Source organism: Anolis sagrei, chromosome 2, assembly GCF_037176765.1.
Source record: "Anolis sagrei isolate rAnoSag1 chromosome 2, rAnoSag1.mat, whole genome shotgun sequence".
In the NCBI taxonomy this organism is placed as follows: domain Eukaryota; kingdom Metazoa; phylum Chordata; class Lepidosauria; order Squamata; family Dactyloidae; genus Anolis; species Anolis sagrei.
The window spans coordinates 71,988,914-72,015,202 of record NC_090022.1 but is presented as its reverse complement, the minus strand read 5'-3'; the positions used below and the strand labels follow the sequence as shown (position 1 = coordinate 72,015,202).

The 26,289-nt window shown below is 41.0% G+C and overlaps 1 protein-coding gene and 1 long non-coding RNA gene across 4 annotated transcripts in view; one reads left to right on the top strand and one right to left on the bottom strand.

The window, feature by feature from the left end:
• Positions 1-26,289, bottom strand: part of CACNA2D2 (calcium voltage-gated channel auxiliary subunit alpha2delta 2) — an 809,616-nt gene that overhangs the window by 705,865 nt on the left and 77,462 nt on the right. For 2 of the 3 annotated variants that reach the window (XM_060765787.2, XM_060765788.2), the window contains exon 1: positions 3,732-4,359. The exons of the other annotated variant lie outside the window; for it this stretch is intronic. In XM_060765787.2, coding sequence (XP_060621770.2) covers positions 3,732-3,874 — 143 coding nt within the window. In that variant the 5' untranslated portion in view covers positions 3,875-4,359. Of the gene's footprint in view, positions 1-3,731; positions 4,360-26,289 lie in introns of those variants that run through there. 3 annotated transcript variants of the gene reach the window in all.
• On the top strand, positions 4,372-18,714 carry LOC132769141 (uncharacterized). Its single transcript, XR_009630800.2, has 3 exons — positions 4,372-4,970; positions 15,774-15,953; positions 16,345-18,714. It is a non-coding gene; the product is annotated as an uncharacterized lncRNA (long non-coding RNA).

The following is a 26,289-nucleotide window of genomic DNA, read 5'->3' as shown; positions in this document are numbered from 1 at the left end:
GCTTCTAGAACATGGTCAAACAACCCAAAAAACCTACAATGACCCAGCTCTAGAACTAGCTAGGAAGGTAAAACACTTATACTTGAGAACTTTATATCCACATGCAGATAGAGCAATAAAGTGACAGAAAGGTTTAATAATTAGTGTGAACCATCTCTAAATGTTGAGCGCTTGTATAATAATAAAAAGGGCAATCTCAGGTGATGCAATACCCTTCATATATTCCTTCAGCTATGCATATATTCCTCGACATCTACCTTCTCTGTAAGACCATTGGCTTCACCCAATAATCCTCATTCCTAGCTGGAGCCAAGTATAAGCACATACAATATTCCTTATATAAAATAGCAAAATCAAGCTTTCCCTTTTTTGGAAAAATAGAACATTTTCAAGCTATGGATAGTTCAACCAGTGAATACAGACTCTGTGGATATGGAGGGCCAGTTGTATAATTGTATTTCCCCACACCCACCATTTGCAAATCCCTTCTCTCCTTCCCTGCTCCCATTGCTCTCCATTGCCTATTTCCATCTGCAAGATGCCATATAGACTATACAGATGTATTAATATATACTTAGACACAGCAAATAGAAAGTCTTGCCTCAAGTAATTAAAGCAAATATTTTAGGAGTTAAGAGTTAAAAAATTTTTTGAGGAAGTTTGCAAAATGTTGAGTGCATTACTAATACATGCTTTTTCATGAAGTGTCATTTAAATGAGGCTTTTAAGAGAAAGCAATTCAACGGAGAGCATTAGCCTCCCCCCAGCATTACAGACAACAGAGCAAAGACCTTTGAAGACTTGCTACTAACATTATAACATGTAAGTTCAAGGGCATTAGCAAACAATGAAAATATCAAGATCCAAGATGTCCATTCATGTCTCCCATCTCTTTTGATACAAAAAAGGTCTTAGAAGATCTAAGGAATCCAGCCAAGATCAATTTGTGATTTGTTTTCATGTGCAACGCTAGCTAGTTTGGTTCCCAGGAAACATAAGTATGCATGTATTTCAACCATATATTATGGATTAATTCTCACACTGCTAAACCATGAAAAGTTACAAATATGTAACTTCATTTTAGTCCTTCGTAAATACTGGAGAAGACACTCAGTCACTCAGTCACTGATTTCTACAAGTGCTTTCACACCGGCTTCAAAATATAGATATAAGCCCCTGTCAGGAGTGACTTCACTATGGAAGAGCTGATATAAAATAGATTTTATATATCCCAATTCTATGCGTTTCTGTTCAGAAGTAAACTCAGTCCTCTTGAGTCCAATAGGAGTTGCTTTCCGGTAGATAAGGCACCACTGTATCACCTGCTTTTCAGTAATTTATTCTAGCAGAATTTATGGTGACACTTGGCACAACAGATTTAAGAAAAAATTGCACTTTTTGGTATGAGATGTTTATAAGCAAAATAGGAGCATAGCATAGCTCCTATATAGATTTGTATAATTCATAATGTAAATTAACATATTCAGTTCCTAGGAAAATGCAGAAACTATGATTCAAACATCGGGGGTTATTTCTCTGATCATTCATAGAGCGAGGTAAACTGATTATTTCTAGAGGGATTGCTTGCATGAGTAAGGATTACTCATGCACACAAAAGATGGCAAGATAAAATCCTAAACATTTAATACTGAACAAGAACAAGCATTTTGCGGTCTTCAGCCCAGGTAGAAACATCAACAGCCTTCACAGCCCAGCGGAATTTGTATGCAGGTTTGTCAGTCGCATTCAGAGAAAGCGATCTCAGCAGCTGAATCTCAGAGGTCAACAGTATGTGGAAGCTTAGAAGGACGAAAGCTATATTGCACAGCAGATTTGGAGGGGAGAGTTACTATGTATTCTGCTAGGTAAACGTATAACACAGGAAACTTTGAGCTGAGGGTGAGGGACTACTGTATCCCTAGGATTACTTCCACAAGGGGATTTAAAAAGTCTTCCAAGAAGGAAAGTACTCATGTGAGTTTGTGAACAGGCATTCAGACAGCCATGTCCTTCAGCAGGTCAAGTACATTCCAAATCTTTGGCCCAGTTAACACAGTTGAAATATTTTTTGTATTATTATATAGAATTTATTTTAAGTGAAGTTGTTTGCAAAGTTTAATCTAGAACACCTCAATAAAAAAATACCAATGGAAAGTTAAGGTCAACATGACAACTACAGACACAGGTCATTATGTTGTCAAAGGATTTCATGGCAGAATCTCTGGGTTGCTGTGAGTTTTCCAGGCTGTATGGCTATGATCCAGAAACATTCTCTCCTGACATTTCACCCACATCTATGGTAGGCATCCTCAGAGGTTGACTGCCATCGATGTGGGTGAAACATTATGTTTTTCTCTTGAAGAAGTAGCTGGATAACCAGACACACCGTAAACCTTCACATGGAGCTACATGAGCAGCAGATTGGGTCCCCAAAGCTGCATCTTTTAGTTACCAAGCACTGATCAGGAATGCTTTAAATTAATGTGGCATCAAAATGAGAGCCTTTCCAGCATGGAATCCGACATGTTGCCTCTCACCTCTCTGTCTGGGGCGACACTTTGCAATTTGTCTCAGCAGGCTCCGATCTCTTGATGTCAGTATTTTCCTTGCAATAATGATATTATTAATAAAGGAGGTGGAGACAGCCTGTGGCAACGCAGCTATCAATGTATTATTAGTTTCTTCAAACTCCTCTAGGGAATTTTTTTTCTGTGTCAGGAGCGACTTGAGAAACTGCAAGTCGCTACTGTTGTGAGAGAATTGGCTTTTTGCAAGGACGTTGCCTAGGGGACGCCCGGATGTTTGATGTGTTACCATCCTTGTGGGAGGCTTTTCTCATGTCCCTGCACGAGAAGCTGGAGCTGACAGATGGGAGCTCATCCGTTCTCTGGATTTGAACTGCCAACCAGTTGGTCAGCAGTCCTGGTGGTACAAGGGTTTAACCCATTGTGCCACCGGGGGCTCCAACTCCCCTAGGTACTCCTGTGGCATGAAGGCTGAGCAGGTGCACCTGTCAGCTACAGGAACCATCTCCTGAAAGGAACCGTTCCATAAGGACCTTGTTTTTCCTTCCCTGAGAGACTCCAGCACCCTTTCTGCTATTCGAGGATCACTCTCAGATCATGCTACCTTGAAGCCTGGGAACAAATGTCGGAAAGGGAGAAAAGCTACAAGAAAGAGGAGTTTAAAAATAGAAACTTGAGAGCTGCCCCAACTATTGAGACAACACACCTAGCTGTAGTTCAAGGGAACCCGATTCAACCTATGGGGATATTTTCAGGCAGAGTTTTCCAATGGGATGTTTACCTGAGGCTCTCTTTCCTATGGGGTCTTATTATTTTGCCTTCGCAAGTAGCAGCACAGGGCTCTAATCTACTTCGTCAGGGATTGGAGGGGTTTTCTTAACGCACCCGAAGTTGTGATGGTTGTTGTTGTTTGGGAAAGGGAAACCCGACGAGGAAAAGGGAATGACAGGCAGAAACTTCATCCCCTGAGTTGGGCAGCTTGGGCATCATCGCCTGGGGAAGATTGAGGGGAAAGGAGGGAGAAGGGTGCCTTGGCTCACCGGCTCCCGAAGCTAATTAGTCATTAACCCTTCTGGCTAATTAACAAGATCCCCCCCCCCCTTTCTCCCCTTGTGCCGTGCCAACACGAAGAGCCCTCCACAGCCCAGCAGCCTGGCAGCCCGGGACTTGGTCCCTGGGCGGTTTTGCGCGGGAGAAGCGACTTACGTGTAATTCTGAGGGAAGCTGTATCCCTGGGCGGCGGGGGCGGAGAGGACGAGGCACAGGAGGAGTTGGCTCCAAAGAGCCCCGGCCAAGCGAGAGGCGCCGCCGCCACCGCCGCAGGTCTGCCGCCGAGCCCACATCGCCATCTTCCCATTAAAAATGCGGCGGATGAGGAGGAGGATCAAGGCACCGGCGAGCAAGTCTCTGCCGCTTCTTCCCCTTCGGCGGGGCGGCCCAGGCGCTTCCTCCCTCCGGGGGCCCAGCCAGGGAGCCGGGGGACACCCTCTTGGACACTCTACGGAGCCACTCAGGGGTCAGCCTGTCACCTCAGCAGCAGCCGGTGGCAGCGGCGTCAGTCTCCCTCCTTCCTTCCTTCTTTCCTTCCTTGCCTCTCTCTCTGTATGCCTCTCTCTCTCGCTCGCTCGCGCCTTCCTTCTCTCTCTCTCTCTCTCTCTCTCTCTCCCTCCCTCCTCCCTCCCCGCGCGACGCTGTCACGAGCGGGGCACTTCTCCGGAGACTGGGGCTCTCGCGCGCGCGACGCGGCCAACACTGAGCGAATACAAACTGCTACTTTCCATCAAATAGGCAGCCAACCTGGCCAGCCTCCTCCCCTTCCCTCGCCTGCCTCCTCCTCCTCCTCCTCCTTTTCCCGGCTGCATCCCTCTCTCTCGCTCTCGCTCTCTCTCTTCCCCCCGCCCCACCCGCCAATTCGGAACGCTCTCCATCCTCGGCGGGGATCTGCCGCGCATGCGCGATACTCCTCCTCCTCTTCCTCCTCCCCTCAGACAGCCGGCTGGCCTCGCGCGCCTCTTGGACCTGCTCGCTGGGCCCGGGAGGCGCGCACCCCGCTGAGCATCACGCGCACAGCACCGCTCGTGAATTGCTGTCTTCTTCTTCTCTTCCCCCGCAACACAGCATAGGTTGTAATGGGAAGCGGTGTGGGGCAACCCATCGCCTGGTCCCATTTGCTTTCCTCTCTGATGCTGCCAGCGACCCAGATTCAGTCCTCCCTCCATCCCTGCCTGCCTGCCTGCCTGCCTGCCTCCCTCCCTTCTCGGGCGCCCGCTTGCCACCAGACCGCACGCATGCTCCCGCTGGTCCCTTCGGTGTCCCTTCAGGCTGCGTGGCGCGGTCTCCCGGCTGTTTCCGCCGCTTCCCGAAGCGGATTGCAAGCCCCAGGAAGACCCATCGGAAGGAGCACCTGCAGACCCGAGTTGATTCCTCAGCTGCCACCTCCTCCAGGTTACTATTCTAAGCAAAGAAGGCTGCGAGGAGCTCAGCACAGCCTTTCAGAGAAAGAGAGATCAATGGGAATGCAGACCTAGTAGGCAGGTCCTTGGAGTCCTCACATTTTAGGAACGCTTCCCAGTGTAATTAAATTGAGTTTTGAAAGCCGGTGCCAAATTGACATCTCCATACAACTGTGCAGGACCTGGATTCAGGAAGCCTCGAGACTGGCGCAGGCAGGGCCTAAGTATTCCCAAGATAGCAGATCCTTTCTAAGAAACCCCGGTGGCGCAATGGGTTAAACCCTTGTGCTGGCAGGACTGAAGACCTCAGAGGAGAGTGTCCGCTCCAGCTCTTCATGCAGGGGTATGAGAGAAGCCCCCCACATGGATGGTAAAACATCCAAACATCTGGGCGTCCCCTGGGCAATGTCCTTGCAGACGGCCAGTTCTCTCACACCAGAAGCAACTTGCAGTTGCTCAAGTCGCTCCTGACACACACACACAAACCAAATCATTTTTGATCTCAGAAGCTAAGCAGGTTAGGGTCTGGTTAGTACTTAGATAGAAGACTGCCAATTAATGTTGTAATCTATAACACACACACACACACACACACACCCATCCCACCCCACTGTGCTGAAAAACTACAGACCAATCTCTAACCTCCCTTTCCTGGGCAAGGTGCTAGAGCGGCTGGTTGCCTCTCAGTTCCAGGGATTCCTAGATTACTTTCTAGATCGGTCACTCTTTAGACCTGGCCATGGTACTGAGATGGCTTTGGTTGCCTTGGTGGATGATCTTCAGGGAACTGGACAGGGGGAGTGTGGTCTAACAATCAGCAGCCAGACTGTTAACTGGAGCAAAGTACAGGGAGTGGTCTGCCCCCTTTTTAAGGAGCTCCATTGGCTGCCATTCATTTTCCGGTCCCAATTCAAGGTGCAGGTTTTCACCTACAAAGCCCTGAATGGTTTGGGACCTGCCTAATTTGGTGACCACATTTCCTTCTACGAACCTGCATGAGCTCTTTGAGCCTACAGGGAGGCCCTCGTCTCACTCCCACCTCCATCACAAGTGCAGCTTTTGGGAACAAGATAGAGGGCCTTCTCCATGGTAGCCCCTCGGCTTTGGAACTCACTACCCAGAGGGATTAGGCAAGCTCCTAATTTTCGGGGGGGGGGGTCTCGGGGGGGGCTGAGTTTCGGGGGGGGGCTGAGTCTGAGTGAAAGAGGGTCTAGCCTAGCAAACCTTTTGTATCATTACCCCAATACCCCCATGCATATGGGATATATTGAGTATGGTGATCAGATCATGATATGAATAAACATAACAGTTTAAATAATGCACCAGTAAGGCCTTTTTGCGAACCATCATGAGAATTTCGGGGGGGGGGGGGGGGTGAAGCCCCCCGAGCCTCCCCCCCCCCCCCCCCCGGCTACATGCCTGCTTCTGAATCTCCCCTCAGACAAATTCCTTCATTTATCCATCTCACCCAGGGTTTTATAAATTTTACCCTTTGCATTTGGCTTGCCCACTGTGTTTTTACTATGAATGTTACTTAAACTGGTATCTGTACTTAAGTTCGTTATAATAGGACAATTACATATTTACAATTCATTTATAGATATCTGTGTTACTTGGCCTCATGTTAGCCAGCCCGAGTCCCCTTGGGGAGATGGTAGTGGGGTATAAATACATTTTATTATATTATTATTTAAGCTATATATCAGAGGCACTGCCTCTGAGTGTTTCTTGCCTAAGAAAATCCTATGATATCCATAGGGTCACTATAAGTCCATAGGCAACTGAAAGAGGGACAGACTGATGGATACTTTCAAGCTGGTTTGACATTGCATTTTAACCAAATATAGAAGTTCTTGCTTAGGGTACATATTGTGTGCCACCATCCCGCACCCAGCATTTCTGAGCAACAACCTCTATCATCCTTGGTCAACACAGTGGTGAATCCTAGACATTGCAATTCAACATCAAGCACAGAGGGCTGCTGTGCGTTTTCTGGGCTGTATGGCCATGTTCACACTTGCCTCAAGCAGACTACAGTTCATTCTCCCTCCCTGTACATTCCGCAGATATATATGTCCCACCTAGTTTTCAACAGACTTCACAACTTCTGAGGATGTCTGCTATAGATGTGGGTGAAATGTCAGGAGAGAAAACCTCTGGAACATGGCCATACAGCCCAGAAAACTCACAGCAACCCAGTGATTCCAACCATGAAAACCATCGACAAGACATCAAGCACAGAGTTCTTGCCCGTTCTCTAAAAATATCCTTTCATGTTAGAAAAAAACCTAGCATTGCTACTAGCCCTACACTATTCTTGTTTGGTTGTAGGCTTGTGACATCTTCTAGTATACCAGTGCTATCCCTCCAGCACCAGCGACAGCTTTACTTGCAGCACCTGTACAGAAATATAATCTTTGACTTGACAGGAACAAATAAATCCACATACTATCTGGTCAAACTTGACAAGAACACTCCACTGTTTCCAACCAATATTCATATTAAACCATTATCATAAAAGATGTAGATTAAGGTGATGCTACCAACTAAGGCAGAACCAGACAATATTCAAAACTTATTTGACACCAGTTACACTTTTTTGTGTGTGCTGTAGAGCCCAGTAAGGAAACAATAGCCACTATTTATGCACTTTTGAAATGAGGATTGCCTACTATGGGGTACAGTTTGGAATTGCAATGCACATACACACAAAATTCCCCCTTTTTGGTATTGTGCTTATGATTGACAAATACATCTTTCAAGCTGTCCACCTCCAGAGCATCTGATAGTGTCAGACAGTAATTCAGTTTTATAACCCTTTTCATAACATTACTCTTCAAAAATGTTGTGTTTGCACACAGTAACCATGAGAAGAGCATTTGCTTACCATCTAAAATGTAAATTATGTTACAGCCTACAGTCTGTATTCTTTGTTGTTAGGTATGAACAAACCCAACTTCTCAATATAAATTTCCAATGCCATTCCCAAATACAAAATTTTCACAATTTTAAAAAATGCAGTTATAAGAAAAACATTGTGTTTACTGTAGAAAGAAGGACAAGAAATATCTTTAATGGCCAAACTGGGTGAAGGAGCAGTGTGTGTGTAGATGCATGTGTGTATACACTGTTATTCCACTTCAGCAACTGATAGACATAAGGTGCATTCCTCATATTTGGGGGCGGGGGGAGGAGGTTGGACTAGATGGCCCTTGTGGTCTTTGATTCAAAAATAAGCTCTCCTTATTACTTAATTATTGGACAGGACATGAATGATTGCTAGAACATAATGCCTGATATTCTGACAACAGGAACAGACTGGCTGTTGTATTGGATCACACATCAGACACTTCCCAAGTGTCTAGGACTGTGTGATGTATCGGTGAATAATGCGTGCAGATCCCAGTAAGGTGGCCTTTTGCCGCTGGCAGATGGTAATTTTGTCAGCGCCGATTGTGTTTAAGTGCAGGCCAAGGTCTTTAGGCACTGCACCCAGTGTGCCGATCACCACTGAGACCACCTTGACTGGCTTGTGCCAGAGTCTTAGCAGTTCGATCTTTAAATCCCCATATCGTGTCAGCTTTTCCTGTTGTTGCTCTTCAATCCTGCTGTCACCTGGGATTGCAACATTGACAATCTATACTTTGTTTTTTAACATGATCGTGAGGTCAGGAGTATTGTGCTCCAAAACTCTGTCTGTCTGAATTTGGAAGTCCCAGAGGAGTTTGACATGTTCATTTTTTGTAACTTTTTCAGGCTTGTGATCACACCAGTTCTTTGTCGCAGATGATATTTGTGGCACAGGTTCCAATGAATCATTTGAACAATGGTATTATGCCTCTGCTTGTAGTCTGTGCGATTTTCTTGCAGCAGCTGAGGATGTGATCTATTGTTTCATCTACTTCCTTGCAGAGTCTACATTTGGGAGATGTTGTCGACTTTTCAATTCTGGCTTTGATGGTATTTGTTCTAATGGCTTGTTCTTGGGCTGCCAGAATCAGGCCATCCGTCTTCTTTTTCAAAGTTCCATTTGTGAGCCACATCCATATTTTTTCTTTGTCTATTTGGCTCTCAATTTTTGCCAAGAACTTTCCATGGAGAGCCTTCTTTTGCCAGTTTTCTCTTCTGCTCTGGATTTTGTTTTTACGGTATTCAGTCTTTGTCTTTTGCACTTTGTTTATTACTATTGACTTCCCTCATTATTGGTTCTTGACACCCCTTCACATTATCTGCCAGTGCATGTTTCTCTTCTTCTACCATTTGTTTCACTTGCAGAAGCCCTCTGCCTCCTGATTTTCTGGGCAGGTAAAGTCTGTCGACATCACTACACAGGTGTAATGAGTAGTGGATTGTCATCAGTTTTCTTGTTTTTCTGTCCAGATCATCCAGCTCTGCCTGTGTCCAGTTCACAATTCCAGCAGTGTATGTGATGACGGGGATGGCCCAGGTGTTTATAGCCTTGATCGTATTACCGCCATTTAATTTGTCTTCAAAACCTTTCTGACTCTTTGGATGTATTCTTTGCTGACCACATTTTTCACTTATCATCATCATCATCATCATCATCATCATCGGTTTCATCAGCCTCCTTGCAGTGTCTGCATTTTGGGTCATCAGCTGATTTTTCAGTCCTGGCCTTAATTGCATTTGTTTTGATGGCTTGCTCCTGGGCTGCAAGTATCAGGCCTTTTGTCTCCTTCTTCAGTGTTCTATTCGTCGTTGTTGTTGTTGTTGTTGTTGTTACTATTACTATTACTATTGCTATTACTATTACTATTACTATTACTAGTACTATTATATGTAGGACAACTGCCTTAACATTACAATCTTCTGACTGCTGTGCTCAGTAAAGTTGACTTCCCAATGCAATTCTATATTCACTTCCAGCTTTCTCTACTCTAAGGAATACCAGGAGAGTTATTTAAAAAAAATGCATTGGATTATGCTGCTTGGTTGCATTATTTTACACATGTGCCTGAAATAAAACTGCATTGAATTTAATAGAACTTATCTTCCAATTAAATACACATAGAGCTGGGAGAACTTACAGGTCATCAATGATGACTTATTCCAATAAACAAGTGACAAGGAATGCCAAAGGCATAGGGTTTCGCAGGATGATCCAAAGAGATCCCACATAACATAAAAAACATTCTAAAATTTGGTCTATTGTGTTCATTTACAGGACAAATGGGATTCCTTATTGAGGTCACCTGTGCTGGGTTTATATTAAATTATGCAGTCGAGTTTCCCGCATTTGGGGAAATCGCAGGGGTGAGGAAAGTGCCAAAAGTCTAACCAGAGCACTTACCACTCACTTAAACAGGAAGCACTTAAATTCTTCAGGATTAGCAACATGTTTACTAATAAACCAGCTGACGAAGGTATTTCAAATGAATCACAGAGCAAGTGAGTAAAAAAAAACAAGGCACCTATTTAATAGGTATAGCCAGAGGATATAAGAGCAATGTTACTCTGGGCTACTAAAGACATTCACTGCTTCAGGTAATATTGTTTAAGTGGTGCTGCCTCAAGGGCCTGCCCTACATAGTGCCAGAATCAAGTGTTGCCTTTGGAAATATATGCAAAAAGTGTTTAATATTCTTTTGACTTGTCTTGCAGAAGTTCAACTGAAAAAACAGTAAAAAAGATATTGGTGCTTTAGCACCCCACCCACAAATTAATGCTTCCCATATGAGTTGACAAAGCAAATGACAGATAATATTCAGTTCATCAATTATTGAAAATACAGTTGTGATGCTCTGAGTTTGACTCATTCTTTAAAGTGGGTTTCTGTTTGTGATGCTTGAGTGAAGGAGGCTTCTACTCAGTGGCAGGTTTAGTGAGGTTTGAGGTTGTTCAGGCTCAGCGGGTGTGCAAACAAATAGCTGTATCCTCATAACCTCATTTAGTGATTTTACATTATTATATTCATAAGTATATTTATTTGCCTTCATTTTAAATTCTACTGTATTATTTCATGTCATTGTTAGCCCCCTTAGTCATGATGGGGAGAAAAGCAGGATAAAAATAAAAAATAATTGATGCAAACAGCCATTATTCTGTAATAGTGGAACAGGCAATTTATTCCAAATCTTCCTGGAAGTGCTGGAATAATCTCACAATGTTGGAGGAATGGACAGCTAAAATGGGCTGAATCTGGCAGACCACTAATAGACCCACCACTGCCTCACCAGCCGGAATCAGCTCTCTTGCTGGCAACATCACATTTCTGGTAAGCCTATGTTGGCTGCTGAGCAACGTTACGAGAAATAGGACATCACTAATAACCCTCTTTGAGCGCGCTACTTGTTGGTGGTGAGAGAGTGGCATACTTAGGCAAACATATGTACTTTAAGCAAGCATAGTGGGGAGAGATGTCACAACTTTCATGGACAGATATTGATGTTAGTTTCTCTCGTCACATTTTTCAGATATGTTCAGAATAGCTTTAGTCTTGTTTAAACAGACTGCAAGTTAATTCATCCCATTCATGCCAAATATTACATGTCATTAATAAAATGGATCAGCTTGATTTCATCATCTTAACAAGCAGGCATGGAACCAGTTTTAATTCTTCATCCAAACACTGTATAGGCCTAACTAGTGCTAGTTTCCAAATTTGCATCCCATTAATTTATCATCACTGCATTTCATTTGCCATTCACAACCTCTTCTCTTAATACTGCCCCTCAGTATTATGTTTTAATTACTTCAGCTCTCGACCTATCTATGACTGGGATGATCAGAGAATTCTAAATTGGACTTCAAAATGGGAAGGTCATAAAGCCATGCTTGAGCACATAGTATTGTGTGATTAAAATTAAACACTTTTTTTTACAAGCATCTAACATGCACTTACTTGGAAATAAATCCCATTGAATTCAGTGGGATGCCATTAAGTAACTATTCACAGAGATCAATCTGAAGAAGACCCTTTATTCTTAAGAAGAGTTTAGCACTTAACATGGACTGAACTGTGCCCAGAGTGAAAAGTAGCTTGTTATCAATATGCAAAAAAGGATGCCCTATGTTTCACATTGTCTTTTAAATAATATTGTCCATTGCTGTATCTATGAACAAAATTGACTACTATTTAACAGCCGTTTATTGTCTGACAAATTGCATGGAGCCCTATAATCCCAGGTTTTGCACTTCCCTTCTTTGAAAGGTTGCAAAGTCTCTTTCATTGCTATTCTTCCATCTGAAGGAGAAATATTTTTATGCCATCAGGCTTTTAGGGACTGACTGCAAGGGCGTTTAACAGTGTCCTATACTACTGTTCTTTACTCTTTGCCATTTTGAAGAATTTGTTTTAATTCTATAGATTGGTAAATCATTTACCAGCAAAATTTTTGCCTGTATGTTATTTTTATGCATTTGTATTTGCATTTGTATTACTTTTTCTGAGATGCCTGACTCTCACTTTGGAGAAAAATGTAGAATATAGGTGATAGCATCACCCAACTCCCCTAACTAAACAGACAAACTACAGCCTTCCAGATGTTACAGTATCACAACTCCCATCAGCTCTAGTCCTGGTGTCTATTGATGAAGAATAAAAGAGCTGTAGTCCAGCATCTGGAGGACCACATAAAATGATATGACAGGCTAAATTTGGCCCTGAACTCTGATGGGAAATCTCCAGTACCAAAAAGACCCCCGCTCTTTCAAAGCAGATCACTAAATCATCTTTTTTAATTATGCAGGCAGAAGGAAATTGTATAGTCGTATTGTATACTTGTATTATATTAACCTGTTGGTGTTATATATATTAATAAATCTCTACACATTTTTAAATCCTTTTGTTTGTTCTGTAGTCTTAGCAATAGCCTGATCACAGAAGATTTTTGAATTCCAAGCAGTAGCAGTAAGGGAAAAACCAAAGGGGTTGCAGAAAAAACTTAAACTGTTTTAAGTGGGCAAGTATCATAGGTTAGGGGCTACATCAGCCCTGCAGCAGCTCCCTAGGAGAAGTCATATTTTTACTGATCTTTGCTTAGACCAAGGAAAGGGTTATTCTTATCCAAAATCTGTGTTTCTGTAGTTTTTGTTTTTTGTTTTATGTTTTATTATGTTTTATTATTACATTTACATTATTTATCCAGCTTATCCTTGAGTCAATGTTTTCCCAGCTTTTTTGAGGCAAAAATTAGGGGCCTTGGTTTATACTTGAGTATATACACTATATCTGATTTGGAAGGGATCTCCTTTACATGTTGTTACCTACTTAACATTTATTTGGCCTTTCCCCTTACGTTGCCCCCCCCCCCTCTCTCTCTCTCTCACTCATACACAGACACACACACTACCATTTACCACACAGTCCTTTGTGGTTGAAAAACACAGTTATGTGCTATTTTGAGCTTGGCAGGCTTATATTTTTTGACAGAAGAAAAACAGTTTTAAGGTTATCATAAATATGTTAGGAGGTAGTTGAAGGGTTTGGTTAGAACATATGACAGGGAACATGCTGGGCTTACATTTGCTTCCCCCCCCCCCCCTCTAGATTAGCCCTGACATTGTACATAGCCACGATCCATTGCTGAGGCTGCAAGTGTGACAATGTATCAGAAGATTTCATATACTAATCATCTTTACACAGACAGCTTATACACCACAAGGACTTTGAAAGTTTATAGCCAACCAATGTATTGAAAGGAAAAACATATATTACCAACATAAAAGCTACACAGAATGTAGAGATCCAATGTTACCAACATTCCTCAAAATATAACTTGTGTGGCTCGGGCACGGGAAGACAAAAGCATTATAATTCATTTCATATACCTCATTCTCCATCTTTCAGGTTTCCTGTTGAACAGAACAAGGAGGGATATTAAATGTCATCTGAGTGAAATTGCTCATTGCCTAGGTTCTCAGACTGTGTGCTGCCGCATGCATACCCTCTAACTATCCAGTTTGAAAGGAACAATATTTTTAATTGTCTATTGACTCACTTTTTCAGCTGCTTTAAAAATTACTAGTAGTTTATCTCTTTTTTCACACTTTTTTCTATTGTTCTCAGGTTACTTCAGTTGCTGCAAACTTAGTTTCTAAATAGTTTTAAAATACTTTAAAGGTTTTGTTGTTTTTTGTGACCTCATGGAACAGCCCACGCCAGAACTCCCTGTCGACCATCGCCACCTCCAACTCCTTCAAGGTCAAACCAGTCACTTCAAGGATACCATTCATTCATCCATCTATCATCCATCTTGCCCTTGGTCAGTCCCTCTTCCTTTTTCCTTCCTTTCCCCCCAGCATCATTGTCCTCTCTAAGCTTTCCAGTCTTCTCATGATGTGGCCAAAGTACTCCATGTTTGCCTCTAATATCCTCTCCAGTGAGTAGCTGGACATTATTTCCTGGAGCATGGACTAGTTTAATCTCATGGACTAGTCCAAGGCACTCTCAGAATTTTTCTTCAACACCATAGTTCAAAAGTTTAAAGGTAAAGGTTAAAAATAGTATGCACACAGTTAATTAAGCAGGTGGAGAAAAGAGGACAGGGTCAAACATCCCAGGAGGCTCAGGTAAAAACAAATTGCTGTAACCTTTTAGCTTGTGTGTTCTTCCTCATTGATCATTTTTACCATTTTGACTACACTCAGATGTTCGTCTGGACTTGTATTAGTGTAGATAATTGATGGATACCAGGTTGAGCACCTTTGGTATCACATCCCTCTTCAGTAGCACAATTGAGCTGGTTCACCAATGTGTGCTCCCATGATCAGACTATGGCACACCATTGTAACACCATCTGTCTGCATGTACCCTGCAGATAATGAAGATGAGTGCAGTGGTACAACTCTAGCATTTTAAAAATTGCCAAAGATAGATAGATAGATAGATAATACAAAACAATAATCTTGATGTGAGAGGAGGAAAATCCAACCTACTTCATCATGTTACTGCTGGCATGATGAAGCAAAGGGGATCCATTGCACCACAGCTGGTAGTGATAATGTCATGGGATGGGGAGCTATTGGTGGCTTTATCGATGGGATGGGGTGGAGGCAAGACAAACCTGTAGCAGGATTCACATGGCCATCTGTAATTCAGATTTTCCTGTCTTATGTGACAAACTCCTTGGTCATGTATATCCTGAACTTCATGTCAAATCTTGTATGATGGTGGTACATCCTATTTGTATGGTGCATAATGTGGAATGGGGAGCAGAACATTGCCTTCTAAGGCAGAAAAGATTTACTGGCAGAAGAATGAGCCACATTTGAGTGATGATTTGTTTGGGGAGAAAAAGTTGTTCTATTCCCTCTTATTCTAGCACAGTTTAGCTTATGAGAAGAAAATTGTTTATTCCAATGATGGTATGGACAGGCAAGCTAAGCAATCAAATGACAAGAACAACTGGAGTGGGTTTGCAAGCACTAGACTCTGCTAGGTTGTCCCAGTATGCCTCTCACTGATAGTGAATCCAGAGCCTTGTATAAAACTATTTAAATAATGAGGTAGATAAGGAGAGAACCAAAGTACCTACTTTCTCTGTATTTATACGGGTGAAATGAACCAGTCTGGGGATACTTTAAGAGGGAAGACTCAACAGACATTCTGTAGTGATCTGCACTGCATAAATATGAGGAGACAGCATAGAAAAGCCAAATAATCAATCCTGGATAATATCTTTATTAGGCTAATCCAATTGTTGTTTTTTTAAAATAACATCCTTTTGAATTACCTAGAACTTTTCACTGAGCAAGATAATGACCAAAGCTTAAAGCAGTTGAATTGGGTGCATGGCAAAATCATAGACTTCGACATTTTTATTTTGGCTAACAGGACTATCCATTCTGCCAGTATTTCTTCATCCTGTGATATAATTTTAGAAGGCAAGGAAGACAACCAGATATGCAAATGATTGATATATTCAGACATGATGATGCAAACATAGCACACAGGGGCTGAACCACTCATGCCATCTATCTCAGATGTGGAGGAAGCATCTTATCAAAAGACCAGGTATGGATAAAGCTCCTAGCCCAGCCATAACAAAATACTGTCTTGGTTTCTTACCTCTCTGTCCACTCTGCATTTACTTTCTCTGGTGATTTCAAGTCTTGGATACTCTAGATTCTGGAATCAGTTTAAAGCCACCTCCCATAATTAATGTAATTACCTTCCAGAAATGGCAGTGTAGTCATCCACACAGCAAAAGATGTTTCTGCCATACCTGTTCCAAACACCAACGTGGTCAGTGTAGATGAGCCCCTAATCTTCCCGGTAATAGCTTTGGAGCAGCCACTAAGAACTCCCTTCCTGCATCCCTGTTAAATGTGTTGGGCTGGAGAGAAGGATTTAAAACTTGGGCAGACAACTATACTAATTGTTACTTTGTCCTTTCTTACTGCAGAGATCCTCTGGAGATGCCAGCCACAGATGCAGGTGAAACGTTAAGAGAAAATGCTGCTAGAACACAGCCATACAGCCCAGAAACCACCAACACCACAGTGATTCTGGGTGTGAAAGCCTTCGACAATGGATTGATTGATTGAATTTATATTTTATATCTCACCTTTCTCACAAATTGGCATAAACTCTTACAAGGCATGCAAACTATTAATCACTAAGCATAGTCATACTATGGCTACTGCCTCTAACATGTTCCAAATCAACCTTTTTACAATTGAACTTTAAAGTTCTTTTCCCCCTCCATATAATTTATGTTGCAAAATATGAGGAATGGGGAAGGCTACAAGAGTGGATGTAGAAAGGGCATTTTTAACATCTTGCATCTTCATCTTCTTCTACTGTAAATCTAATACAAAAAGGTTTCTATGATTTTAAAAAGAAAAAAACCCACACATTTATTTTCTAATCTTAAAAAAAGATAGAAAAGTGGGTGTATAGTTTTGAAACAAAGGAAATAGAAAAGTTGGGAAATATGTATAACATAGAAGAAAACCTTTACTAACGCTTCCTACCCTACCTCTGCTGTCTCCTTCATATTAAAAAAAAAACTATTCTTTTTTGTCATAAAACTTGTCTCTGGTAAGTTAATTTTCCAGAATCCCTTGCATATAATTGGGGATCCTGTTATTCTTGCCACTAACTTCTCTATTTTTTTCTTGTTATTCCTAGCTCTCCCTTACTGTTATAAAATCACCAATATTTTCATTTTCTTTTGTCTTTCTGTCAATAAAGGGCTGCTATTCTTCTTCAAATTTGGAAGTATCGGGCGATTGTATAAGCCTCACCAGCTTGTCCATCTCTCTGCCCTGTCCAGCATTTTTGTAATCCATAGATCTTGGGTGGGAATTTCTTCTTGTTTTCAATAGTGAGCAAAAACAATCCTTGCTGCAGTTACCATGTGTAAAAAGAGCATCAGGAATGTTTTTGATAGTGTTGAATTTGTAAGTCCTTACAGAAAGGCTTCTGGCTTTAGTGGTACTTTAATTCTTAAGATGTTTTCAATGTTCTTATGTATTATAATCCAGATTTTTTTGCTTTGGGATATGTCCACCACATATGGTAAAATGTTCCTTCATTTTGATGACATTTCCAACAAACATTTTTAAATTTTTTATTCCATCTTTGCAAATCTTTCCGGGATCTTGTATTATCTATACATCATCTTATAGAAAATATCTCTTACTCCATAGCATCTTGTGAATTTAATCTTTGTTTTCCACATCTGTTCCCATTTGTCTAGGTCAGTGGTTCCCAACCTTTTTTTTTTTTACCAGGGACCACTTTGACCAGGGATCACTTGGGCAGGGACCACTTTGGGCAGGGACTACTCTCCAACATTAATACCCAAAGGATTACAAATCAGTTTTAGTCAACTTTAGATTCAGTTTGGGGTGCTGATTCAGAAAATTGCATTGGATAAACCACATCAGCTCTAATTTCTGATACAGAGCATATGCCATGATCAGCAAGAGGGAAGGAGTGGCAGGCTATGTGAATTTTTATTTTATTGGAATTTTATTGGAAATAAAATTTAAAAAAACAGGAAGGAGGCTCGCAGACCCACTGGTGGTCTGTGGCCCACAGGTTAAGAACCACTGGTCTATGTGAAAATTATGGCCCAGATTCTTAGACCATTGAGTCAGACAATCTTTGATTAAATGTAATTCTGTGTCTAATTTTAATATTTTATAGGTTTTTGCAATTTATTTTTCCTAGGACGGGAAGAAAATAGTATCTATTTCATTAACTTTCCAATCAATGCTTATCTTCTTATCCATTTGGTGTCTTTATTGTAGTTGTCTATATTGTAACTATGAAAATTGAATGCTCTCTTGTAGTTGGCTTAGTTTTTTGAAATGATCTTCATTTTGTTGCCCAATTACTGCCTGTTTATAGTTGGGGTATTGGTCTCCTCCCATCTCTGTCTAATAGAAGGCTTCTTTGATAGATGTCCATGTCAGGTACAAAAAGCTGTAATAGATAGGAATACATTGCATACACCTCGTGTGTGAAAAAAATACAGTTCATGTCATGTGTTCACAGCACAGTCCTCTAAAGGGTTAAGAGTAGAGATGTGATTATAGAGGGACAACTGAGTCATTTTCTGTCCTTTGGAGGAAAGAATGGGAGTGGCTTGTATCTGCATTTCCTTTTCTGGCATGTACTTGCTATCTGCCATTTTTAGAGCCTTCACCATGATTCTCTGCATTTTGTAATCCATCACCATCCTTGTAGTGTGAGGTCATGAGTGTCTTTGTATACTAAGAGAAGACCTGTAAATAGTTATAAGTAGCAACTGAATGAATAAACCTCCAAGGAGTTGTGAATGAACGACAGTGGTCATGAGTGTTTATTCAAGCTGATGAGCTACTATACAAGGCCATAAAATCTCTGCTGTGACCAGGACTCTGCAGTGTTTTGGGGGTTGGAATTAACTGCTTGTCTTGGTGAAAGTCTGTCCCATTGTGCAGCTGGAGGAGGCTGTGAGAGGACTGAATTCACATGCCTACCTATAGTACCTACTTTCCTCTTCCACCTCATCTAACAGCCCACAAATGTATTTTTAAGTAGAGTCTTGATTTGTATAGTGTATTTCTTAGCAGGTGGTTCTTAAAATTAGAGTAAATGTTTGTTTTTTTCATATATTAAGTATCCATGCCATCCATATCTTAAATCATGTCCTTCTAATGTCTGCAGTTTTTTTATTATAAAGTTATCAATTCTTTCATCCAAACTAGAGCTGCAGCTTCGTAGTATAGCTTAAGGTTTGGTAGAAACATACCCCCTCTGTCTTTGGCATCTTGCAATGATTTCATCTTAATTCTTTTTTCTTTTCTTTTTTTGCCTTTCTGAGCTTTAAGTTCTTATTGTATATAATGTCAGAGTAATTCTACAGGGGTGTCCTAGATTCAGAACAGGAATTATTCCTGTGGCTAAGATTTAATTATGTTTATTTGGATTTTTAACCTGTCCTATTTCCAAAGGCTCAGGGTGAGCAATACCAATTAAAAACAAGCAACTCAAATACTTTAAAGTATTAAAAAAAGTGCTCTAAAGAGAATCAGATAGCAAGAGGATACTCTCCCCAACCTAGCCCCAAAACAGAAGTCCCAGATACAAAGAGCATATTTTTCCTGCTCTTGTAACCATAATCTTTTGCACAAATCAACCCATTAAATGAGAGAATGGATTTTTTTAACTGGCATGACATTTAAAAAATATTAAAAGTAATCTTGTGTTTGCTTTGACTCTGGGGACTTAACTCAACCAGAGTTGTCCTCAACTAGAGTACCTCAGCTGATGTGGTGTTGGCATATAGTTGAACTATGACATTTGCTATTGATGGTCATCAATGTGACATTTTTCTTTAAAAAAGGATTTGAAAAAATTCAAGGAACATAGAGCTATCAGTGGTTTATTGCCTCTGATTCTGGGGGTAATAAATAACTGGTCTAGGATATCCTTTTAAAACTCTGAACTCCGGTTACTGGTATGCCCCTCAGTACTAGCTGCTGGAGAACCAGAGTGGGTGGGCGGTGTTATATCCTGGTTCTGCTTTGGACTTCTCATAGTTGTCTAATTGGTCACTATGCCAAACTAGGGAGGGCATTGCTCTGGTCTAGCAGGGCTTTTCTTATGTAAAAATTATTTGTGATGGAATAGGTTCTGAAACAGGAAAGATTAATGTGGCTGTCAACCTCTTAACCCCAGCAGGGCTTTACCCAATCAATAAGACAATGACAGGTGTCAATTTCACCATGTTACATCCTTACACTGAATGTGTATTCGGAGATATATAACTGTCCACCGAACAATGTACATAGATACAGGGGGCTATGGCACATAAGGGCTGTCATACAAGGCTGTGGTTGGAAAATAGCTTTTGACACATCATCTCTAGACAATATGCTCCCAAAGAACTCTTTGCACCTAGCTACAGATTTACAATAGGGCCTTTCCTTTTGTTTGATTGACTGTGTACCTGAAATCCAATATCCAAATCAGAACAAAAGTAGTTAAAACCAAATAAATTTTGAATTTATGGAACTTAACATCCCAGACAAGTTGCTAATTGATTCTAAATAATGAATAACAGCTTTTCTAGTAACCAAACATATATAATTTGAGGCAGTTCTGTTGACTAGCCACAGTATTCCCTCTCCAAAAGTTTAAGAACAATGAGAGGACTTCAAAGATTAAATATGTTTTATTTATTTTTAAAGCATTTTTGAATGTCAAAGCTGCTAGGCTCTGGAAGAAACTAGTCACAGCTATATCCCAAATTTTATCAAATTGAAACCTTTTAATAAACATATAAAACTGATACTCATTGTGTAACTTGTATTGCTTGTATACTGTATCAATTCCTGAATGTATACACTTGTATAAATGTATCCTGGATACATCCACTGCCCCTGTGTCCCCTATTTGCATAAGATTTTTTGAGCAATCTCCCAAGTCAGATAACCTTAAACCCCTTTGTATACAGATGTGAACCAGATTATCCTTTTTGGCACCAAGATGAGCTTAAGATGTTTTCCTGTCTGGACATAGCTAGAGTCTTGTCAGTCCCACAAAAGTGAAGGCTAAACAAATATAAAATACATTAGTCTTCTGAATAGGCAGCCGATCCCGATTGTTTGATATTGTCAGCCTTTGTCTTTTGAGTCTTGCATCTTTGTCTTCCCAGAACTGGACACTTAAGTTAATCAAGAGACCATCTGCATACTCATGTCACCACTTCCCTTGGTTTCACACCCTCCATGTGGGCGTTCTTGCTATGGACTGGATATTCGAGGTGACAAATCATCAATTGTTCTCCTTCCCACCACAGGGATCTCCTCCTTCTGGCTGTGATGTCAGAGGAACCCCTGGTCAATCCCTGTGTGGATCCTAGCCAGCTCTGCTTTTTAGCCAACCAGGAGAGGGAGCAGGAAGTCTGAATAGTAGGGCTGGTCAATTCGTTTCGTTAATTCGTAATTCGTTAAAAAATTCGTTAATTTTTGAATTACGAAACGATTACAAAACTTATTTTTAAACCTGGAAGTGTTTTTAAATATTGAAACGGCAGGCGCCAAAAAATTTTGTATTTCCGTCCATTTCGGAAATACGTAAGATGGCCGCCTGGCTTGCTGGGAGCTCTCCTCTCTCGGCGCCGGCTGAGCAAGCGAGAGGGCAAGCGAGAGGGCGAGCGGCGAGCGAGAGGGCGAGCGGCGAGCAAGAGGGCGAGGGCGAGTGAGAGGGTGAGCGAGAGGGCGAGCGGCGAGCGAGAGGGCGAGCGAGAGGGCGAGCAGCGAGCGGCGAGCGAGAGGGCGAGTGAGAGGGCGAACGAGAGGGCGAACGAGAGGGCGAGAGGGAGATCTCCTTCTCTTTCTTTCATTGGTTCAATGCTGTAGCATCTTGGGAGTTGTAGTTTGGCAGCCTGGGAAAAAGAGCCCCTCCTGGAAGGAACCCATCCTAGCGAGAGGGCGAGCGAGAGGGCGAGCGGCGAGCGAGCGGCGAGCGAGAGGGCCCGCCAGAGTGAGTGCCTGCCTTCCCTCAATAATAATTTCTCCTCCCTATTCTACTAAATTAATAATTAAATTTAAAAAATATTTTAAAAATATTGAAAAAAAAAGGGCGCCATCTTTACAAAATGTTTTGTAAATATTTACGAAATTTCGTAAATACCGAACTTTTTTTTTGGAAAATTTTGTAATTATTTTAAATATCGAAACAAAAAAACACCCCAATTACAAATCGATTTTAGAAACAAATTTTTGCGTTGTTACCCAGGCCTACTGAATAGCTCTCAAAACTGCATAAAATGTCATGTTTTTCTATGAATTTGTGCATGTAGCTTTTGAAGCATGTTGTTTGTACTTGCATCCCTTTTTAGCCAAATCATAATAACTTTCTATGGCTTTGCCTTCAACCTAAAGTGCTTGTTCTCAGTCTTGGCTGATATCAGGGGCCAAATCTTTATGGGCCAAAATAAGTGAACAAACCATTCAACATCTATGAGGAATCTGCTTAACATAGGACTGGATTCACAGCAGAAGTGCTGCATCCAGGCATTCATCCAGACCAAGGCAAAACAGGTTTTATCTGTAGCATCCTGGAGGATCCAGAGTGATCCTAGTTTTTTTGCAGGTGTGGACAGCTGGATCCAGGGTCCACGTGTCCTAGAGATCCACTGCTGGGTCAGCAGCTCCCTTGCAAAGGCTTGCTGGTGACGTTGCATTTCCTGATCACATGGTTGGGCACCATATTGTGATCTCAGCAGAAGTGACATCACCAGCAACCCTCTTTGAGGGAGCTGCTTGTGACTGGCAAGCCGGAAATGGATCTGTTGGACATGTGGACATTAGAAGCAGCCGTCCACACCTGTAAAACACTGGGATCACTCTGTATCCTCCTGAATGCTATGGATAATTCATGTTTCTCCTCGGTCTCAATTAATGGCTTGTGGCCCGCAGCACAGCAAGCAGCCCGAATGCACTCTGGACACCAAAAGGACACTAGGGATATTTCCAGTCATCATTAGGACAGCTCCAGAACAGTGTAACCTAGAATATGTGGGTAAATGTTGACCCAGAGTGGGTTTCACTATTGATGTCAATACAACATCACTATTCCAGAGGGTCCTAAACGTTTTCAACAAATCGAATTAGTCCATAGTGTTTCAGACATTCTATACAAGTACATTGATTCTATAATTCATATGTAGAAGTCAAACTTTAATATAGCCAGTTCTACAAATTTACATAGAAGAGAGCAGTCCTGTAAACTAAAAAGACTAAATTCAAATGGGATCTGACAGTGGGGTAGTATCTAGTATTTTATTGAAATGCAGTTAATGTATCCAACTGACAGGTAACATACAGTATTTCTCCCTTACCTCAGGCCTTCTGCAGCTATTTACTCCACCATACTGTTACAAAGAAAATAAAGTTTCTAAACAGCAAAGGATTCAAAGGCCTAAGAGACTGCCAGGAAAGGCGGGGGCGGGGGGGGGGGGGGCACATTTTCTGAATCAGTTACCCAGTGAAACTAGATTTGTCCTGAAGGGATAACAGAATGGATCATTAGGTGTCTTAGGCAGTTCATACGAGATTTCAAAACTGTCTTACAAGCTGAAATATCAGTGTTTTAAGTTGATGAATAAAAACACAGTGTTCCCTTTAAATTGGAAGAATGCAGGGAGTGAAGGCTGGGGAAAATAATTCAGAAGAAAATTTCATTCTCTGCTTAAAATTAAAGTAAAAAAAAAAAAAAGAAAGGTCCAGAAAGTGTCCTTTCTACCTCTGGTGATTTAATCACATTTGATAGCTGCATAAATCAAATTTCTTTCATTCCTCTCAAGTATGAATTAGCTCATAATTAGGCCATTGGACAAAATTTGCAGTTAAAATGAAATGCATCTCATTAATAGGCTAGATTATCTGTTGTGAATGTAAAGGTTAAATCATCAGCTTCATGCAAGCACAGCAGGAACCCACTTCTAGCCTCATTCGTAGTGGTTTGACCCCAGTAACTCCCATTACTTTTTCGTGCGTCCCAAAAATACAGGTCAGCAGAGATTCTTGCCACCAGCATTCTTATTCTCAGCAAGACAGAAACTGCCACAACACTGACTATTCATATACAAGAGTGGACTTCAGTCATTGCCATGATAAAAATTATAAAGTGGGGAGACAGGGCCCATCTAGTCATAAAGCACACACAATCGTGCTGAGAGTATCTTTACTTAGCTTTTGAATAACCAATGTCAACTTTTTACTAATCATTTTCCCAGAAGTAAACTGCAGGAGCACGAAAAGGAAAATTATTGTTTTGAAAATGGAAGAGAAGCAGCAAAGCATCTTGGGTAAGTTGTGACAGCAAATGTCAATTATTTCTTCTCACCTCCAAGTTTAAAAATGTTATGAAAGCCAGCATGGTGTAGTGGTCTGCACTTTGGACTACAACTCTGGAAACCATGATTTGAATCCCACTTGGGCAAGTCACACACTCTCAGCCTCAGAGGCAAACTTCTTCTTTAAAACGTTGTTAAGAAAACCTCATATAGGGTCCACCATAAGTCAGAAATGACTTCAAGGCACACAGCCACAAAACTTGCCATCTATGTGTAAAGAAAAATGGCCATTGGAAAAAAAAACTGGGGCCCTTCCAGACAGCCCTATATCCCAGAATATCAAAGCAGAAAATCCCACAATATCTGCTTTGAACTGGATTATCTAAGTCTACACTCAGATAATGTGGAATTTTCTGCACAGGTATTTAACTGAGTCTTAAATATTTTAGAGTGTTGGCTATGTCCCTAAAGATTAGACGCTGAAGCAGTAAAAATTGTTTATCTACTCATGTGTTGACATTTATGTATTTATTGAGATAAATAGTACAAAACTTCAGTATATATCAAATTATGTTCTTTCAAAAACTGGAACTTCCTCGTGTTTAGTGTGTGTGTGTGTGTGTGTGTGTGTGTGTGTAACTATTTCTTAGAAAATGATCCCTGTTGAATTCCTCACCACCGATATCATATTTGCTTTGCCCAGTTCTTGCTTGGATGATTTCAGAATTTATAGATTCAGAAAATCCAAATGGTACATTCTCTCCACTATTTCCCACACTGAATCTTGCATCCAGAAGCTCCAATGTGTAAAAATTCTACACAGGGTAGGTCTGCACAGCCAGTTTAACTAAGTTAGGAAGTGGATTTAAGGAGTCAGTTGTGTAGTGGAGTACCTTCACAATCACCCCAGAAACCATGGCTGGGATGGTGGTCTGAAATATGCACTGATTACGGATCACTTTTGGTGGCCTTCAAAGCTTGAAACTGTTGCATTTAACTATGTTAAAACTCCACCTTAGGAGGGTTTTAAGATTTTGTAAATAAGTTCTCAGAATATTTTGATGTATTTTCAGAATATTTTGTAGTGTTTTAATTGGGAGGCATTGTAGACTGGAAGGTGAACAAAAAATATCATAAATAATCAAACAAATAAATTGTACTGCTGAGTCTGTTGGACAAATCTCAGTCTACATGAACATGAAATGAAATTAAAGCAAAGTAATAACACCAGTATAATTATAACACATATATCCTGGTTGCAATGTTGAAACCTGCTACCAAAAGACACAGGTTTGGTTATAGTACCTCATATTTTCAAACAAGCTACAATTTGCTCTGGTGGAATTCATTATTTCTAAAGCTACAATTTTTAAAATGTTTCAAACTTTACTTGTAACTTGTAGCTGCTTTGCATCCCAAAGCAGAATATAAGTAATAATAATTATAACTATAATAATAACAATGCCACAGAAATGGGGAAACCTTCTTTGTATTTCAACAGTTTAGCCAAATCCTAGGAAGAGATGTCTATGCAATTCTATAATTCTATTAATATAAGCATTTTTCATGCATTCGTCTCAGAGAAAGGCCTCATGGTTGAAGATATCCTTTGGTAATATGAGATTATTTAACTACAATGTTGTTGTTTGTCATGCCTGATGGAACTTAGACATCAAAGAATTTATGGAAGACAACTGTGCTTAACTACAAGTTCTTATGTGTCTCCTTTATATCATATATCAACCTTTCCCTGGGCTGGAGAGGGAAAGAAACAGCCTTCTGACAGAGTACACCACATTATTATTATTTAACTGTGAATGTTGTTTACATGTAATACTTAAGTCAGCATCATACACGTCTCTATGATGTTATGGGTGTGATTCTGGATCAGGTGTGAGCAATCAGAGCAATGTTCTACTCTCTTTTGACATGTGATAAATATCTATCTGAAGGATGTATGTGGATATCAAAGAAGCTTAACAATTTTTAAAAAGTTCTTTGGCAAATGATCTCATACTCCTTGAGTCTCATGATAGCAACTCATTGGAA